Source organism: Lotus japonicus, chromosome 4 (genome assembly GCF_012489685.1).
Source record: "Lotus japonicus ecotype B-129 chromosome 4, LjGifu_v1.2".
In the NCBI taxonomy this organism is placed as follows: domain Eukaryota; kingdom Viridiplantae; phylum Streptophyta; class Magnoliopsida; order Fabales; family Fabaceae; genus Lotus; species Lotus japonicus.
In genome coordinates, this window is record NC_080044.1 from 20,178,058 (window position 1) to 20,198,920 (window position 20,863).

A 20,863-nucleotide genomic window follows, 5' to 3' on the forward strand; every position below is an offset into this window, starting at 1 on the left:
GATAAGTGCTTTAGAAGAATTTTTAGGGCATCAAGTTGTTGATTTTTATTTAGGACGTGGATACATTTTCTGCGCATGATAAAAAAGGCCTTGTTTGAAAGGCTAGAAAACAAATAAAACAGAAAAGTGCGCTAAGAAAACACATTCTTTAAAGGATTTTCTTTCCGTTCGTAGAGATGAAAATATATAAAGAAAGGAATAATTGAGTGAGGCCCACACCAAAACTTTTCTCTCTTTGTGTGAAGAAAAAACATGAGTGAGATGATGTTTTGACCAAAATAACCTCTCACGGACTTCATACTATTATAAAAATAATAAAAACATTAAAAATATTAATATGACTCATGTGTATGGCCAATGGACGAGCAAGCGAAGTGAGCCTTGCCCCTGCCTGTGTGTTTGGTTCAACTGTTTAGGGGTACGACTGGGTTTTGGGAGGTGCGGGGGGCTTTGCCGCCACAGTACGATCTGTAACATCCTGATCTAATGACTAGCCTCACGAAACAACACAAATCTTTCCAACACGTTTTGTCCTCACTTACGTGCTTCTTGGGAAAACTTCCTAGAATGTCACTCATCCCAATATTATTATAAGGCAAGCACACTTAACCTTATAGTTTTTATGAATTGGGCTCCCGAAAAGAAGATACATCTTGTTGTTATGAGTAGTACCAACCAAATCTTTGATGCTCTCCTCAACTGTATAGTCTCATACCTATACAATCTTATAATACCTCTTGCTCGTGTGTGAGATCGGTTCATTCATGTGTTCCTCCACCTAAAAGCTTGCCAGGAGCCGTTACTTGTCTGTGCCTCACTGCACCGGGGATGCCTGCTCTCATCGGCCCCTGTGTCACATGCTCACCAACTTCTACTTAGTTCGTCCTCGAACCACACCGTGCTGGGAGAGGTAGACTCTAATACCATTTGTATCATCCCGATCTGAGGACTGACTTCACGATAACAACATGAGTCTTTCTAACACGTTTTGTCCTAACTCATGTGCTACTTGGGAAAACTTACCAAAAAGTCACCAATCTCAATATTACTGCAAGACAAGCACACTTAAGCTTGTAGTTTCCATGAGTTGGGCTTCCACGTATTTTTAAACACTAAAAATACAAAAAAGTAGTACAAAATGACATAATTATTTTGTTTTGGTGTTTAATTTTTTTTTTGTCTTTTTCTAGGCTCTTAATAAATGGTAATTTCGTCCCCAAAGGATAATTAAAGTGATAACAAATGGGGGACATATGGGTTGAAAGGGGAAGATTTAGGGATCAATTTTTTCCCCTAAAGGACGTAACTTATCTTTCTGATGTAAAAAAATGATAATTTTTTTGATATCCACTTAAAATGGAGGGGTTTTGTACCTTTTGCTGTGATTTGTCATGATTTATTTTATACTTCATCCGTTTTTTAATATAAGAATCAACCAACTAATTCACACCTAAAAAATAGGTCTGAACAAAAGATTATTCAAGAAAGTTGGTTAATGAAGTTTTATTTTTTTGAAAGGAGTTAATTTAGTTAATTACTTTAAATTTGTTCTCAAATATTGTTAAATTTTAAAATTATCTCTAACCACATGAAAAAGTAATTTTTGGAGAATGAAAAAAGTGGAAAAGAGAGTCATTATAATTTTATTGAAATGTGACTGCATATGATTAAATAGAAACCATCACAAGACCAAAATATGAGCAGCTACAAAGAAAATAGTTTCAAGGGCACCTCCTCATTCAACACTAAACTGGCAAATAAGGAGATATTGATGGTTAGAGAGTCTGTAACCATAAAACAAATAAGAGCAATATTCAGAATTAAATAAGAGCAATATAAGAGCAATATTAAAAAAAATACTGCGGTTAAAAATTCAGTTTGATTCTCATTTTTGAGGTGGAAGAGGTGGAATGATGAGAGAGATAAGAAAAAAAGGAAAAGTAAGAGAGAGAAAGTATGAGATGTGATAGATGGTAAGAGGAGAGAGATAGAAATAAAAAGAGGTGGAAATGAAGTGTTTTAAAAATGAGGTGTGTATATATCATTACTGATGAACAATATCCTTAATAAATAAGAGATCGCAAGTATATTGCTATAGATAATGTTGTCTTCACCACTCTTTTCCACCTCTACCTATCTTAGATGAGTGAGAAGAAAAAATAGAAAAATCACCAATATGATATGTGATGTCACTTATGTGATAAGAAATGAAAGATAAGAAGAAATATGTGTAATAATGAGAAGAGAAAAAAAAATGAAATGTGTGTAAATTTGTACTCTATTGACCTGTGATGTGATGGCTGATGAACACTGTTTCATTTCAGTTGCGGATTCATGTACGACAAAGATCCGTGAAGATATTTTACTCGCATACCACAAAGTAAGGATATTGACATTATTGATTGTATGATAATACTGATAATCATTACTAGTATAAAAATGCTGACACATTTGATTTTTCTAAACTAAAATTGTTTACTTTTTCTACCTTTTCGCTTACATCACATTATAAATCAATTGTGAACTTCTCAGTTTCATTTTTCGTCTATCTATATTATAGTATCATCAAATCGTGTGACCCTTCACTCTTCCTAAAAAGTTAAAGAATCATATTAATTCTTAATGTTTTTCTTCTAAGTTCTAACAGATAAACTCGTCACTCTCTTGGTTGACATGTTCTCATAAATTCAACTCTCAACTGTGGTTGTTGTCCCTTGTCTGTTACCATGAACAAGGTCTTCAAGAGCCTGCTTCGGATTGGTTCTTTAAGCCAAATCAGATCAACTCAGCTCTACTCATCAGCTCATCAATCACGCAAAATTGGCAACTTTTCTGAAGATTCTGATCAGGGATCATGGGAATCGATGGAGGGTCTACTTCATTGCCCTGCAAATTTCACTCCTTTGTCTCCTATCAGCTTCTTAGAGAGAGCAGCAAAGGTTTGCAGAGACAGAACATCTCTTGTGTATGGTTCTTTGAAGTATAGCTGGGGAGAAACCAATGAAAGGTGTCTCAAACTTGCTTCTGCTCTGACCCAGTTGGGAATTTCCCGTGGCGATGTGGTGAGTTCTGTTATTCTGGTATCTATGTTCTGATTTTACTGCATGTGACGAGGTTTCAGAATTTGTGCATGTTTCTGAACAGAAACTTGTTTAATCTGTGTGCTATGATTACGATTCTAGGTAGTCTTGATAACCATATATCTGGTCTCTGCTTTATCCTGTGCCCAGAGTTGGGTTAAGAGTTAATTGAATCTTTAGGTGGTGTTGGATGGTATAACAAGCTAGATTGGCAAAATTTAAAAAGTGGCTAAGATGAAATTTGTTAGAGTATTTGATAACAGTTTGTTTTATTTGATTATTGAAGAGGGATACAGCAAAAGCATCTAATCTTGGCATTGCAGTATCGATAGGTTAAGGGGACAATAATGGTATGTAACATTGGATGTCATAACTCCAATTGCTTTACGGTGTCAAGGTATTGATAACGTGGAGTGAAATATAAGAATATATTCATCCAAAAATGAGATTGTTCGTTTCTCCTTATTTTTTGTGGTGGTGTGTGTTGTCTTGATTGACTAAATTTGTGCGACGGAGTTGCGTTGACACAATGTGCGTGTACTTGTCGTTGGTAAAATAGAGAAAAAAAAAGATTTTAAAGTCTAAGAAGAACTAAGAGTTTTGCTTAATGAGCAAAATGCTATGTAAATAAGCGACTATACAAGTATTTATAGGTTTAGGAAGTCTTGCATATGGATATGGTCTTTCAAGAGCAAGGTTGCTTTGGACGACCTTGCTTTTTATTATTAAACGGGTCTTCGTGCGACCGATCGACCTTAGCAAAGATGAAATGTTCCTTAACTAAGTCATACCGTCCACCCATATGATACTAACTTAATTGTGAGACCTTTAGGCTGGCTGCGAGCCATCTCAAGCTTTTGGGCAGTTGGAACTACACATAAATTAATGTTTCATGGCACACATTTTGTCAACAAATATCACATATTTTATACAAACTTTTGGTGATGTCTACGGTGGACCATATAAAATAGTAGTGTGTCGGTGAATCTCACACACTCCCCTTCCTTTGCACCATTCTCGGCCTTGTTTTTGGCGGCGCCATCTTCCGTCGTTGGGATCCTTCAATGAACCCACCATCACTCTCACCTCAACCATATCGGCTCTTTCTCGACAAGCGCGAGCCCATCGACCCAATCCAAAGCGGTGTGCAAGCTCTTTATCCCCCACATGCCTCACAACTCTGCCACAAGTTGCAGCAGTTTAGCTTCTGACGAAGTAGCGCAGCCCCACTGAGTCAAATTCATTAACTTTGTTGAACAGAAACCCGTTCGAGTTGACCCACGAGGAAAGGTTCGATCTTTGGAACAGGGACCACGCGTCACCTCTTTGTAAATATTCAAAGGGAAAAGAAGGAAGATAAAAAATTAAAGTGAGTGGAAACAAGATGAAAGAAAAAGTGACATGTAATTGAATCTAAACTGTGGCTCTAAGAGCTTTTTTTTTACATAGGAAAGTTAAATTGCACCCGCTAGGGATTGATGCCTGCACCTTTCCCTTCCTAATCCATATATCACCTAACTCTTAACACTTGAGCTATCATTCAGCGACGGCTCTTGACTGTATGTGGTATCAAAGGTTAATTTATTTATGGTAAAAGGTATTTAAAAGACATGATTGTTATTTTGCAAATTCAACTGGTAAAGCAAAATAGATCCCCTGCAGGCTGCAGCCATCTCACTGCAGTTTCCTCTATCGCCAAATCCTGACCATTAATTTATAATCTGATAAAGGGGAGTGCAGCGATGAAAAAGGAAAGAGGGAGGCCTCTGAGTTCAATCAAGTTTATACATCATAGAACCGTAGCATGCGCACTCCGATTACATGCAACATGCAATTGAAGGAGAGGAAGAAGACGAAACCCTCTAGCTCGTGCAAACGGGACAGGAGAGAAGATGGAACTAGTCATGGGAAACTCGACCACATCCAACGTTGAAGGATCATTTGGAACATCTTTGATTTGAGAATAAGGCTATTATTGGGGCTTTCACTGTTAATCATGTTACTTTGTGACTTGTGACTTGTGAGTGAGTCAGTTCCATTCTATTTTTAATATTATTAACTCAGCTGTAATCACTGGTAGTCCATTGTTGATTGTTGTGTGTGTCATCAAGATATGGCTACGAAATTTGAAACACCTTGGTTAATCACATATCAACTACATTTTCATATGTGTTTGCTTAGTTACACTAGGTAGTCATGAAATACACAACAGTAATTGGATTTTAGACATTTTCATATTGCAAGTGATTTTTTGCTTACTGACTGTCGTGTGTCCATGTCAGTGAGGACTGTGAGGTGTAACGTTACTGGTGGTTGTTCAAATTTATGGTAATTGATAGGTTGGTACAATAATAATTGCAAGCCTAAAATGGCAAGTAACCCTGCATTTCCACTAGTTTTATATCTAGTAATCGTATCGTCTGATCATAACCCTCCACTCCTATAGATTCATAGAAACCATTATTGGAAGGCTTAAATAAGTTTTTCGTCCCTAATCTTTCTATAATACCTGGTTTTCGTCCCTCGCTGGAGCAAAGATGGGGTTTAGTCCCTAACCTTTGCCAAAACGTTTGGTTTTGGTCCCTCCGGAGCTCTGGGTCAACGCCGGAGCTCCGGTGGCCCATGTGGCATGGCCACGTCACTTTAATAAGCCCAGCTGGAATTTATTTTTATTTTTCATTTAAATTATAATTTTTATAATTTCATAACTTAATTAAATAAAAACATTAAACAGGGAAATTCATAAGCATAACAATCTTTGCAGATCCAAACCACCTCCATCTTCATTGCTTCTGTTGTTACCTTTCCCTGTCAAAATCAAACTCATTCCCTTTGAATATTCACATTACCTAGAATCCAATCCCACAAACCAAGATGGCAGCAACCCAAACAAAACACAAACACGCACATGATGTCCAGTAAGGCAAAGAGGAAAAGAAAAAGAAAAAAATGCACACGCAGGTGTCTTTGAGCAAACTGCAACAGATCCCCATCTTCTGCAGCTTAATTGCTGCCCCATCGAAGAAGCTAAGTGAAAAAGGATCGATAGAGGGAGAACGAAGAAAAGGACGGTGGAGGAAGACATGTATTGGATCCGGCGAATCATCAAGTTGGAGCCACGAAGCACCGCTCCACTCCGCCGTCACACGACCTCTGCAACCAAGTTCACACCAATCGTTCTCCTTGTTGTGCATCTATGACCCTTTCCCCTCTCCATCTATGACCCAAACCCAAAAAGGATCGAGAAAGGGGGTGTGGGTTTGGTTTTGTTTTGTAGTTGTGTGGGAAACAACAAAGTTGAATCAACCAAACTTGAATCAATCCATGGAGGTGTGGGGTTTTTGTTTCCTAGGTTTATGCCTCTGGGATTTGAAAAGCTAAATGTGTTTCTGCCTTTCTGGGTGTTAGAAATCCTAAGTTAGAACCACACACCACAAAACCTTAGGCTTAAGGCAATGGATGTGTGTGTTCTTTTATTATATATGCACTTGTGCACTTGCTAATATAGGCAATGTGGGACTTCTTTGAGTCACCACTTTATTATCTCTATTACTCCCCCTCAATTGAGACTCCATTTTTTTTTTTGGCCTGTGCCTTGAACTCCAGCGGGAACATCAGTGGTCGTCGGACTTGTGCTCCTTCGTCTGAGTCTGCCTTTCGACTTTCTTTGTCTGGGCTAGTACTCTAGCGGGAACATCGGAGTTCCTTGGACTTGTGCTCCTTCGTCTGAGTCTGAGGTCTTGGCTTGCGCAAATGGGACTGCCATTTTTGCTTTTTTTTTTTTTTTCGATTTTCTTTTTTTTTTGTACGTTTTTTTTTTTTTTGAAGCGGAAGTCATGGCTTGGATCAGACCAGCTCTGATACCATGTTAGAAATCCTAAGTTAGAACCACACACCACAAAACCTTAGGCTTAAGGCAATGGATGTGTGTGTTCTTTTATTATATATGCACTTGTGCACTTGCTAATATAGGCAATGTGGGACTTCTTTGAGTCACCACTTTATTATCTCTATTACTGGGTTTGGGATTTTGTTTTCTAGGGTTGAGGATGATATGATGTTGAAAATGATAAGATGAATATTTAATTTAGGATTTAATTTAGAAAAAGGGGTTTTAATTATATGTTTTTTTTATATTTTAAATAAAAATAAATTCCAGCTGGGCTCATTAAAGTGACGTGGTCATGCCACATGGGCCATCGGAGCTCCGGCGTTGACCCAGAGCTCCGGAGGGACCAAAACCAAACGTTTTGGCAAAGGTTAGGGACTAAACCCCACATTTGCTCCGGCGAGGGACGAAAACCAGGTATTATGGAAATGTTAGGGACGAAAAACTTATTTAAGCCTTATTGGAATTGTACTAATACAATCTTAGTTGATATTCTCATACTTTGAACCATCAAGTGTGATTTATCAGTTAACATGGTAATCAGCTTCAAGAGCATGCTTTGGTCTTGTTCTTTAAGGCAATTCAAACCAACAAAACTCTTCTCAGCTCATAATTCACGCCAAAATTGTAACTTTCCCCAGGATTCCGATCCGGGATCATGGGAATCGATTGAGGGCCTGCTTCAATGCTCTGCAAATTTCGCTCTTCTGTCCCCTATCAGCTTTCTAGAGAGAGCAGCAAAGGTTTGCAGAGACAGAACATCTCTTGTGTATGGTTCTTTGAAGTATAGCTGGGGTGAAACCAATCAAAGGTGCCTCAAACTTGCTTCTGCTCTGACCCAATTGGGAATTTCCCATGGGGATGTGGTGAGTTATGGTACTATTGGGCCCTATTATGTTTTAATTTTACTGTGATAAGTTTCAGAATTTCTAAACATAAACTTGTTTGATCCGTGTTCTATGGTTAGGATTCTGGGTAGATGGTAAGTTTTGGAATAGAGGAGTTAATTGAATATTTAGGTGGTATTGATTCGAGTAGTACTAGTAAGCTTCAAGCGTGGCAGAATTTTGGAAACTGGCTAGGATGAACATTTGGAAGAGTAGTTGATAGCTGTCTGTTTTGTTTGGTAAATGGAAGGACTAAGGAGACATTTAAGTTAGGCTTTCTTGTTTATATGCTGAATTGCAGCAACTACAATGACATTTTTGCACTCTTAGGTCTAGAATTTTCACGAATTTACTAAGTTTACACTTTTCTTCATGTTTTCTAGTTAGAAACATACTTCATTTGCATTGCTTAGAAGTTTGTATAAAGGCTAAAAAACACTTTTGACCCTTGATGTTTTAAGTTTGTGCAAATTCTGCCCCTACTCTATTTTTATTGATGTTTCTACCCCTCATATTTTCAAACAGTGCATCATCTACCCCTCCATCAGTCAAACGTTAAAAAACTAGCGGAATGAGCTGATGTGACATTTTTTTTTTATATTTTTTTGGAACTGTCACATGGAAATTACAAGTGAAATTGGAAAAAATGGGCAAGGGAGATTCAATTCAAGACCTGTAAGTAGCAAAACATGCATTTAACCAGTTCAATTACATGTATAATTGATATATTCATCAAGCAAATTTAATTTATATCATTTCCTTGATCATCATCAACTTCATATACTCTTCTTCATCTCTCCAATCCACTCAGGAACCTCTCAAAGGGAAAGCCTGACTGACGGAGGGGTAGACAGTGCACTGTTTGAAAACATGAGGGGTATAAACGTCGATAAAAATATAGTAGAGACAGAATTTACACAAACTTGAAACATCAGAGGCAAAAAATGCTTTTTTAGCCTTGTATAAAACATACTGCATTTGCATTGATGAAACTTGTGCTAGGGAACAAATATCCTGAAGAATCTTGAAATTCCCTAAAGTAAATAAATTTCTGATTCTCCTCCATGTTGTATGTAAACAGGTTGCAACCCTGTCACCTAATGTCCCTGCAATGTATGAGCTGCACTTTGCGGTCCCAATGGCTGGAGCCATCCTTTGTACCCTAAATTCACGCCTTGATGCAGCTATGACTTCAATCTTGCTGGAACATTCACAAGCGAAGATCCTTTTTGTAGACTACCAACTACTTGAAATTGCTCGGGGGGCATTGGACCTCCTACACAAAAGAGCGATAGAATCGCCAATTTTAGTATTGATTACTGACTCTAATTGCTCATCTACCATTGACATTACTTCAATTAGTTATGAGTATGAGAAGCTACTGGCTTTTGGGCACAATGGTTTTGACATAGTGAGACCACATAGTGAATCGGATCCCATAAGTATAAACTACACCTCTGGCACCACATCTAGGCCTAAAGGAGTTGTCTACAGTCACAGGGGTGCTTATCTGAACTCTCTAGCAACGGTTCTACTCTTCAGAATGGACCTTTACCCTGTTTATCTTTGGAATGTTCCATTCTTCCATTGCAATGGTTGGTGCCTCCCTTGGGGAGTGGCAGCACAATTTGGTACCAATATCTGTGTAAGGAAAGTCACTCCAAAGAACATATTTGATAATATAACTGAGCACAATGTGACACACATGGCAGGAGCTCCTACAGTATTAAACATGATTGTGAACTCAGAATTAACTGATAGAAAGCCACTCAATCAAAAGGTGGTAGTGATGACAGGAGGTTCTCCTCCACCGCCGCAAATCCTGTACAAGATGGAGGAACTCGGTTTCAGCGTTTCTCACCTATATGGCCTCACAGAAACATATGGTCCGGGGACTTTCTGTGCATGGAGACCTGAGTGGGACTCATTGCCTCCTGAAGAAAGATCAAAGATGAAAGCCAGACAAGGGGTGCCCCATGTGGGTTTGGAGGAGATTGATGTCAAAGATCCTGACACAATGGAAAGCGTTCCGAATGACGGCAAAACAATGGGTGAGATCATGTTTAGAGGGAACACAGTGATGAGTGGATATTATAGAGATTTGAAAGCAACAGAAAAAGCTTTTAGTGATGGGTGGTTTCATAGTGGGGATCTTGCAGTGAAACACCCTGATGGCTACATAGAAGTCAAGGACAGATTGAAGGACATAATAATCTCTGGGGGTGAAAACATTAGCTCAGTTGAGGTGGAAACAGTTTTGTATAGCCATCCAGCAGTTCTTGAAGCTGCGGTTGTTGCCCGGCCGGATGATCATTGGGGTCAAACTCCTTGTGCCTTTGTGAAGTTGAAAGAGGGGTTTGAATTTGATGCAGATGCCCAAGAAATCATAAACTTTTGCAGGGACCATTTGCCCCATTACATGGCTCCTAAAACAGTCATTTTCCAAGATATGCCAAAAACATCTACTGGGAAGATACAAAAGTATGTTCTGAGGGAGAAAGCTAGGGCCTTGGGAAGCATTTCTGGACCCCAAGAGTATAATAAATTGTAGTAGATTTGATTACTCAAGATAGTTATAAAAGAGCAAAGAAAGAATAGTCTCAGCCATTTGGAGGTGGATACACGCTTCTTTGGTTTAGAGGGAGACAAAAAGATAAAAAAAAAATGTGACAACTGACAAATGATATGATGAAAAAACAAGACAAAGGGCAATGGAAATGTAAAAGGAGATAGAAGGAAAAGAGGGACAAAATTATCTAGTGTTAAAAATATGTTTTTGGTCTATGTAAATGTAGGGTCGGTTGATTTTAATCCTTCGCCGGAGTAAATTTGTAATTTAATCCTTGTTACTTTAGTGGTGTTTCAATTTAGTGGTGGTGGATACACCTTTCCTATTTGGTCCCTAGGGTTATATTCTCTAATTGCAGTGACTTAAATGCAACTTTACTTTGATGACGGAGTAAAATCAAATAACCCTATATTTACAAAAACTAAAAACATATTTAACCCAATTTTCTAAGTTCAAAAAAATATAAATAGAAAAGCTGTTCGACTTGAAATTCCGATTTTTATTATGGTAAACTAAATATAGCTGAGTGATGTATGAAATTTTGGCATGAATCCCAATTTATGCCACCCACATGACACTAAAAATATTTGCTACAATTGTATGAGATGTTCTCAATTACATGTTCATATTGCGGGGAGAGCAGGATATTGCTCTGTATCAAGACGTAATAGAAAGGGGTAGATAATTGAACCGCAATATAGACGGTTCCCTATTTTGATCCCAGAAGTCAATGTTAATTTGGGATCATAATAGTATGCAGTTGGCTTGCCTTCCAAATCCACAGCCAGAACTCCACCGTTCTTCACCACACTTAGACTCGGTACATGCTTTGTAACTATTGCTAAAACCTTCCTCAAGAAAGGGTATCTAAATAATACATCCAAATCAGTGCCAAAGGCCTGCCCATAATGCACCAAAAATACAATTATGATCAGAAAACAGAAGAGTGATAATTCAGTACTTCTTATAACAAATCATAGACAAAGTATTCTAAGAATTAAAATTGAACTGTGTCAAAATTTGAAATCCTTATATATTCGTTCATACTTTACTTTATGTAATATCATGGTTTTAGGCTTAATATATAAGAATCCTCATATCTCTTTTCACGTTTCCAAGGGTTAACACATATATATATATATATATATCTTAATTTCGAAAATGACATTTTCTTTAGTGTTGCAATCTAAGACATGGGAAACCTACGGGCTCAAGAAGTTTTTCCCCAACCTTTTTTCACTCAACCAACGCCATCAGTAACACACAAATATAAATTTTTAGTAACGATACGTACATGTACCACCAAACAATACATACATTTCTCTTCTGGTCACTCTACATTATATATTACATTATCAACTATCTCTCCCATTTTCTTATCTCTCTAGTGGTCTATATCTATTGGGTGTGTACCAATCTTAATCATATAGTTTTATGGACAAAAATTCTATGGTGAATCATGTTAAAACTAATCTAGCACAAACCATATACTACTACTAACATTTAGTACTCCTTACCGATACCATGGTAGAACGATAATTCAGTACTTCTTACAATATGGTTTTTACATGAAATTAAGGCTTAAATATGTTTTTGGTCTTTAAAAAATCAGAGTTCTTTGGTTTAAGCCCCTCAAAATATGTTTTTTTAAAACACCCCTATTTGAAAAATAGTACTGAGCTTTTGGTCGTTGTCGTCACCTTCCATCTATTGAGTGCTGAATCACTTAACGGAAGCTGATGTGACATGACTTTAGAGGGGCCTAAACCAAAGAACAATGATTTTAGAATGACCTAAAACCAATTTTTATCATGGTCTTAGGTCCCTCTAAAGTATGGAAGGTGACGGCAGGGGCTGAAACCTCAGTATTAATTTTCATTTAGGGGCGGTTTTCAAAAATAATAATTTAGAGGAGCCTAAACCAAAGAATGCTAATTTTAGAGGGACTAAAAACATATTTAAACCTAAAATTAATTTGTACAGAAACATTTCTAACTTCTAAACCAAAACTCTTTTTTTTTTGAAAGAACAAAAACTTTTCTTAGTCCAAAGTAAATAAAGCGTAACTTTATTTCCCTTTAGTTAGTTATAAAACTGAATGCTAGACCACTTATATGTCAAGGGATCGATAGAGCATGTTTGATTCAGTGTTTTTTTTCCTCTCAGAATCAATTTCTTACATTTAGAAGTTTCCCCAATAATTAACAGTTAAGATAAATTGTAGAAAATTTTCAAAAGCACAGGTTACCGTGGCTATTCCAATCCAATACTGTCCTTGTCCATCGTAATGAATGTTATCAGGTAAGCCAGGCAAGTCACAAAACTTTTCCATGCTTCCTTTCTTAGGGCCTCGTATGAAATATTTCATGCACTTCACCCTGCACAATCAGCCCATTAATTAATTCAGAAATAAGCCTAGCATATTCAATGTGTTGGGCCTATTAAGCCCGAATTCAAATGAAGCCCAACCTTCACTTACCCAGATAATTAATTAACAATAAAAAAAAACACTACTAGGTGAGCATGGAAGTATAACTAACTTACAGGGCAGTTTCACAGAAGACCACAAAATGTTGATCTGGTGAAACAGCGACTCCATTGGGAAAGTAGAGGTCATGGGCAAGTAGGGTTGTTCTTTTCGTTGTTGGATCATAGCTCATGAACCTACCATTAGGGTTACCTTCCAATATGTCTAATATGGAGTCCTTAATGGAGTATTTGGATGAAGCGTCGGTGAAATAAATAGTACCATCATGTGCTACATCAACACCATCAGTTAGTCTGAATTTTGAACCCTCATTCTCAACTACCAGCACCTCAATCTCCTTTTGCCTTGTCACTCTCAGAAGACCCTGCATTCAATTGGACTACTCAGAAAATGTCTACAATTATATGTGAACCATCTTTAAAATAGGTCCACACTCATGAACCTTTAGGTAAATTTAGTATAAATTATTTTAGGACAAACTCATTATTTATCTCTCTTTCTTTCATATATCTCTTTAGAGAGATCTGTGTCAAAGTAGCTACTTATTCAAAAAACTTAAATTATTGGTAAGAGTTATATGAATAGTTTTATAACACACTCTCACGTAAGAGTTCTTTGGACGAAACGTGGATAAGACACAGACTCACCTACCATGTTTTAAAATTTAACTTTTTATTAAAAGATGAGTTGGATGCAGATGATCGAACTCTAGACCCTTAATTATCGAGACTCTCATAACATATAAAAAAATAAAACATACTAAACCAATACCAGATGTAGAATTTTAAAAAAGTGATGTTTGAAAAAAGATAGAAAGATCAATTCAAATAGAACATACTATTTTTATACTCCAAATCAAACTACACCTAATAATAAGAAGTAGAAGAGACAAAAAAGAGATAGGATGAGTGGTTTAATAAAAAACAAGATAGAAAGAGAAAGGTAATAAAATTAAAATGATAAAGAAAGCAACGTTGAATGAATCAAAACTTAGTTGATAATAATTGAGATAACAACAATATGAGAACTTACAAGTGCCTATCCAGAACTTTATCATTTAAGAGGTGAAATGAAAAAAAAAAAAAATTGGCTAAAAAAAGAAATTTAAAAAAATCTACATAAATTATAAGAAAAATAAAAAACATTTAATATAAAAATACATATAGTTGATCAAAAAATTAACTCTTTGTTTGGTTAAAAAAATTTAGAATGAGGAGATTGTGCATTAGTCTAAGGTAGAAAAAACAGTCAGAATCAAATAACATTATCGAAGATTTATATTTAACTTACCTTTAAAATATTAGGAAAAGTTTGAACGTGCAACCTATCAAAGTATCATCTTTCATACTTCACAAAACCAACCCCTTGAAGTTCATCCAGCTAATTTAGATACGGCATGAGAACTCGCAGTTCATAATCTATATATAGTATGACAAAAAATATGTTTTCTTACTAGAGGAGAGGAGACAATTAATAAAACGGACACGTGAGATAGTTTGTTAACTGTATCCTTGTTCACAATACCGAATATTCAAATCCCATAATATTTTACCTTATCAGCGTCGGCAACAATGAGATCTCCATTCTGATCAAAAGCCAGCCCAAGTGGTCTTCCTCCGGTGTTGACCCAGTCCTCAACCACCGAGTCATTCAATCTGACTCGCTTAATCCACCCATCCACACACCCTGTGTATACCACGCCCGTTGCGGCGTCGTAGACCAAGTCTTCCGGTCCCATCATGTGTCCCTCCCCCACTTTATCGGATCCTCGCAGCATGTGGTCGTTACGTATGGTGCCGGCGGCCGCCAACGCGGATCGACTCGTACTGTGAACCGGGATTTGAACCGGTTCGAACGGGTCGAGCCAGAACAGAACCGCGGCCGCCGCTGCAACCGGTAGAACTATGGCGAAAAGTGGTGTTAAGAGCCATGATGATGAGGTTTTACGAACATGGCCTGGCTCGGACATTTTATATATGGTTGGAGTGGTGGTAAGGTTTTAGTGGCAGTGGTTTGTTTCAAGCTTTGTCAAGGATTAGGATGAGAATGATGACAGACTAGCTATTTATAATATTGTACTTGTTGTGAACTTCTTAATCAGCATAAATGCCACCTACTTTGGACTGAAATCATCTCATAACTCTATCTCCAACCTTGTCCTTTCAATAAAAATATTTAACAACGTAATTTAATTTAATAATCAAGCAGAGAGCATTATTTATTAAAGGGGTTTAGAAATGTAGATATATTAGCACAATCTAACAAGTGGTTTTTACGTGCAAGTAAAAAATAGTAGCTGAGTTATACTTTCGAAGAATTAATATTTCCTTAAAAAGTATTTTATTTCTTTCATTTTTATCAATTTTCAATCCTTAAGTCGGTTAACATTACTTAATGTATTTTTTTGAAATCAATTACTTACTTAATATGTTAGTAGAGATATATATTGGTTTTGATTTAGTAAACACATTTTACTTACTTTCTCTTATAATTTCTCTCGTTTTTTCTTCTCACATCAACTATCATAAATTCATAATGCTCGTTTTCATTTCTCAGTTAAGGTGGAGGTGAGATTGAATTATGAAGATAATTATTTCATAATATATGTGTGTTAAATTGTGGCCGGCATTGACTACATCAGTCTCGATGTCCAAACATTAAAATATTGACAAGTAGTTGTATTTTGACATTCACTTTCACATTTTTTTAACATTGGCGTTTTTGAGTGTTTATTATCATGTATTCATGTGTATCACATGGATCACGGGCTGAGCTTCTATTTTTTTTTGTTTTCAAAAATAAAAGATTTAATATAAATATGGCCTAGAGAATAAAGATTATGTACCCTTTGGGTCACCGACCCGATTATATATATATATATATATATATATATATATATATATATATATATATAGAATAAAGATTATGTACCCTTTGGGTCACCGACCCGATTATATATATATATATATATATGTTTATATTTTCTTACAATCTTTCTGTCATCGTGAGGTGATGGCATTGGGGTTTGGAGGTGGTTGCGGATCTAATTCATGAAGAGCGACCTCAAAGATGGAATTCTGAGCTTATACATAGTGTTTTCTCCCCACAGGAAGACGTGATTCATTGAAATGGTGTTGGTGTGAGGATGGTAGCTTCACTGTTTTGCCTTTTTACAATCGATTAGTTGCAGGCTGGTAAAATGGAAACAGAGGCCATCTCGTCCAATGTCGACTATCCGTGGAAGCAAGTTTGGAAGGTTCAAATCCCAAATAAGGTACGACACTTCATTTTTCATGCTATGAAGAACTCATTGCCATGTGAGGGTAGCTTCACTGTTTTTCCTTTTAGAGATGTTTGTGGTCCTTGAGGCCACGACGAAGCTTCCTGGTTCTACGATGTAGGGTATAATACTTGCAAAAGACACTCTAACGTTTAAGTCGGTACAAGTTTGGGAGAGACTTCTAAAGACTCAGTTAGAACTCAATTCTAAATGCTAAGAGCGAATATAATGTTATAAAATATGAATGATAAAACCTGTATTTATAGTCTCAGAGCTCTAAGAAGTTTTATATGAAAGTAGATTGCCTATGGCCTCCTTGCCTTAGTTCACTGTGCCTCAATCTTCAAATGACTGAGAGGGCACTAGCTGGAAGGGATGTTTCTCCTTGAGTCATTTAGCTCGGCCTTAAGGTGAATGCTTCTGTGCATTATTCCTTTTTGTCGGCTGAGATGTCCTTAGATGAGGTGACTTAGAAGATAGCCGGAACAAATTACTTTCTTGGCATTGAAGTCAAGCATCTTCCAAATGATAATTTACATGTGTGTTAGTCCAAGTATATTACTGATTTCCTGGAGAAAACTCAAATTCTTGAAGCAAAAGGAATCTCATCTCCCATGATTGGTGATCCGAAGTTAACGAAAACATGTTCCAACTATATGTCAAATCCAAGTTTCTACAAATATATTGTTGGTGCCCGCCAATATGCCTCAATCACTCGTCCTGAAATCTCCCATGCTCTGAATTAAGTTTATCAATTCATTTCCTAGCCCTTGGAGGAGCATTGGAAGGAATTTAAGCGGCTTCTTCGATATCATGAGCGAACAATTAGTTATGGGTTGATTAAAAATATTCATTTGTTCAATCTATATATACTTGTGGTTGCTTTCTATGATGCATATTGGGCGGGCATCATACCAAGATTAAAGCAAGTCTACTTCAGGGTTTTGTGTCTTTAAAACCTGTAATTCATGGAGTTCAAAGAAGCAAACCTTAGTTGCAAGGTCCATTACTGAAGCAGACTATTGTATCTTAGCCAATACCGCACCAAAGCTTCTTTGCACACAATCATGTTATGCATAAAAGAACAAAGCACATGGTGTTGGACATATTTTTGTGAGAAAATGTTCTTAACAATATTCTTTTTGTCTCTCGTATTCGCTCGTGGGACCAACTGACTAATATCTTCACTAAAACTCTCTCCTTTACTCGGTTTCAAGATCTTAGAGACAAATTCAATGCGATAGATAGATTTCCACCTGCTCTACCACCTTGAGTTTGCAGAGGAATGTTAGAGAAGTCATTCTATTTTGATTGGTTATGTTGTAGTTAATCATTTATTAGTTAGCACTAGCTGGCACTTATGCTTTAGACCGTCACTGTACTACATTTTTTGCTTTTTGCATCAGTTCAAAAGTTTAGCCAAAAGACACATAAAATGTTTCTAAATTTTACGCAACGGTTTCCATCAGTCTAATGTTCTAGCGCTATCTTTTCCCTTTGGTACAAATTCTCATACTCTACAGTAACACTTAGAAAATGTAACTTATTGCATGAAATAGCCAACAACCTGCCTTTATGAAAAAATTATTTAGTGTTGTGAAAAATGTATGACCTAAAACAAACTTATATGACAATAGGCCCAAATTGGTACCTGACACATTTTTAGGTAACATTTTTTGCTCGTTGCACGACCTAATATTGCTTAAAGAAAAAATTGTTGTAGTGCAAATGATTCACTGTTTCTTTCTAGCTCTATATAAAAATGCTTCTCTTGTACAATACAGTATAGAATAATCAATATACGAGACTCGGTTACATTTCTTTCGTTTTCTGAAATACTATTTTTTATTTAGACGTAATTTCATCAATTCTTATATTTTCTTTAGTGATCTTTATTTAAATTTTAAAGCGATAGATATTTAAAAAATAAAACAATATGTTCAAATGTTTTTAATTTTTTTCCTCTTGTAATAAAAAAAATGTTTTTAATTTTAAAGGAACAAATTTCTTCTACAAACTAAGATTAATTATGTTTTTTTTTTAAAGCAAAATTCTATTAAAAATGTACTAGGGGTACCTCAACCCATGATAATTACAAGGGACATTAATACAAAAGAAAACAGAGGAAACATAGATTGTAACCAGCCAAGTAAACATATGGAACACTCAAAGCAAACTTAACCATATGCTTACACCTAGCCAACGGTACAAACAAATAAGGCAACAACCAAAATCTGAACTCTCCAAAATATAAGACATCACACGACATCACCAACAACAAAGTTGCTAACTGTTATTAAGCAAACATGAGGAAAAAGACTTGAACTTCAGCATACCAGTACGCATCCATACGGAGAGCAAAGCCTCCAATTGAATCACCCAGTCGATACAAAGCAATTAACCAACACAAGGTAGTAACCATCTCAAACAGAGTAATCACAAGGAATTTAAAAGAATGAATGGTTGTGCTTGCCATTCATAAAGAGTATAATGCAACCCTTTGTGTCTACCTTTGAACAGCTCCATGATTTAAATTGAATCCCTTCCAGCACCTTGTCGACATCTATTTGACCATTCCTGAAGATAAGATTGTTTCTGAGACTCCAAATTGCCCAAATGATAGATATCCACTGTAACACCCTGATTTCCGGGTGTCACTTTAGTAACTCAAAAGTAAAATAAAGCGGAAAAACATGTATTTTTTTTCGTTTTCTTTTTAAAGTAAAAGACTTATCGTAATAAAGACTGAACTCAATCGCGATTAACAGCGACTAATATACAATATAAGTACAGCCCTCGCTGTAACTAAAAGCATCGTCATGAGTGTCCTCAAGTGACGGAAAGTAACACCAAGTAACTGAAAGTAGTGCCCGCATGCAAATAAGTGCGACCCATAGTCAGAGTCATAAGTTTTATGAATACAGTCCTCTAAGAAAGTAAGTCAGCCCAGAACGGCCTCCAAAAGACCTCCTACGTCCGACAAACTCCCTGTGATCCTCATGGAAGAGAACCACACAAAATGAGACCTATGACAATCAGTTGTTGACAACGAAACCCTATATACTACACCCCGAACATCGACCCTCATCCGATCCTGCATGAAGTCCGGGTCCACGTCGAAGGCTCAGTAGTAGTCATTTCGCTCCGGGTCCTCCCCGAACGACGAACCATCACAAATCAGTTGTTGAACGTCTGGCAGCAGGCCGACCGCCCAAACACAAACATACACACAAAGCCACAACGCGAGGGTCAACTCACAGAATATAATAGATAATACAAGCAACATGTGAAGAATAGGGGGTATATATATATATATATATATATATATATATGTTGTATATATAGATATAAGTTCTATATTGTCTACCTTAAGGTATATACATAGCATGTTATCGAATCTCTAATACAATTCAATCATCAAAACACATAACGATGTTTATCAACATCAAATCATCAAGATCTCAACAACTATAGTTAGAGTGCATGATATGTCATGCAACGTCAATTCAAAATGTTCCGGAAGAAGTAGGATGGGCACGATCGAGTCGGTCCTAACACTAGCATTGTGTCGACCATATCCCTCGGGTGTCGCTTACAACCTAGACATCCGGATCAGTCCTAACCCTGAGGGTCGACTTTTTCCTCCGCTTTGCCCGACATCAACAGGTCGATCCTAACTATGTGGTCGATCATATCCCCCATCGAATGCCCGAGGTACCCGAAGGCACCTTTTGAAGGTATGAAAAACGGTAGAAAGGGGGGGGGGTTGAATAACGTTTTCAGTATAAAGCTTCCACCTTAAAGATTTTGACAAATCTTTCGAGAACTTAAGTGCTAAAGATAAGAGATAGAAAAGCACACAAGGATTTTATCCTGGTTCACTTGATAAATCACTCAAGCTACTCCAGTCCACCCGTTAAGGTGATTTCTTCCTTCTTAGAATGAAGGCAATCCACTAATCAGGTAAGAGTTACAACTGCACTTGAAACCTACAAGTGACTAACAATTACACTGACTTAGCTCACACTAAGATTCACTCTCTTAGTCTTCTCTAGGATCCGATCAACCTTGATCTCCTAAAGGAACTAAACAAACTGTTTATCAAAGAATTGTTTACAAGAGATTTGCTTCTAAAAAGCTAATAGTAAACTCAATGAATTTCAGATGAAAGAAAGCTTAGAAGAATTTGAATTTGTCTTGCGCGTATGTGAATGCTTCTAGCCGCTTCTTTCAGTCTTCAGCCTCTTTATATACTCCAAGGATTAGGGTTGAGCGTTGCATGGAAAATGCTACCGTTGGAGGGCAGTTCTGGAAAATCCAGCTTCTGCTATGTCTGAGACTGTTAGGTAGGTCGTCAGGAAGGTACAGTTGCTTTTGTACTTGGATAGCGACTTGACCTTTAAACTTAGGAGACTTCTGATCAGGGGAATGCTTCATATTGGAACTTGTGAAGCCGGTTGATCAGAGTCAGAGGGAAAGCCCAGATCCTCTGACCATTGTTTCTTCTGATTCTGAACTCAGAGGGAAGTACATGATCTTCAGAGTATCTTGCTTCTGGACATCAGAATTTCACTAATCAGCTTCTGGATCTTCATAGTCTTCTACACCATCAGAATATCTGAGCCTTCAGTGTTTCTTGGTTATCAGACTTTCTGGATCTTCAGAACTTC

General features: G+C 37.0%; 2 protein-coding genes across 3 annotated transcripts; one reads left to right on the plus strand and one right to left on the minus strand.

Moving 5' to 3' along the window:
• The first annotated feature begins 2,550 nt into the window (after positions 1-2,550).
• Positions 2,551-10,750, plus strand: LOC130710411 (isovalerate--CoA ligase AAE2-like). Of its 2 annotated transcripts, none has more exons than XM_057559672.1 (2): positions 2,551-3,062; positions 8,938-10,750. In XM_057559672.1, exons 1-2 carry the CDS (start codon positions 2,727-2,729, stop codon positions 10,405-10,407), a joined length of 1,806 nt encoding a protein of 601 aa, XP_057415655.1. In that variant the 5' UTR covers positions 2,551-2,726; the 3' UTR covers positions 10,408-10,750. The 2 variants fall into 2 exon arrangements, with proteins under 2 accessions (XP_057415655.1, XP_057415656.1); XM_057559673.1 differs by lacking the exon at positions 2,551-3,062 and adding an exon at positions 7,362-7,835.
• A 153-nt stretch (positions 10,751-10,903) lies between these two features.
• On the minus strand, positions 10,904-15,028 carry LOC130710412 (protein STRICTOSIDINE SYNTHASE-LIKE 5-like). Its single transcript, XM_057559675.1, has 4 exons — positions 14,466-15,028; positions 12,970-13,277; positions 12,674-12,803; positions 10,904-11,324 (listed from the first exon to the last, which is right to left on the minus strand). Exons 1-4 carry the CDS (start codon positions 14,880-14,882, stop codon positions 11,049-11,051), a joined length of 1,131 nt encoding a protein of 376 aa, XP_057415658.1. The 5' UTR covers positions 14,883-15,028; the 3' UTR covers positions 10,904-11,048.
• Positions 15,029-20,863: the final 5,835 nt, after the last annotated feature.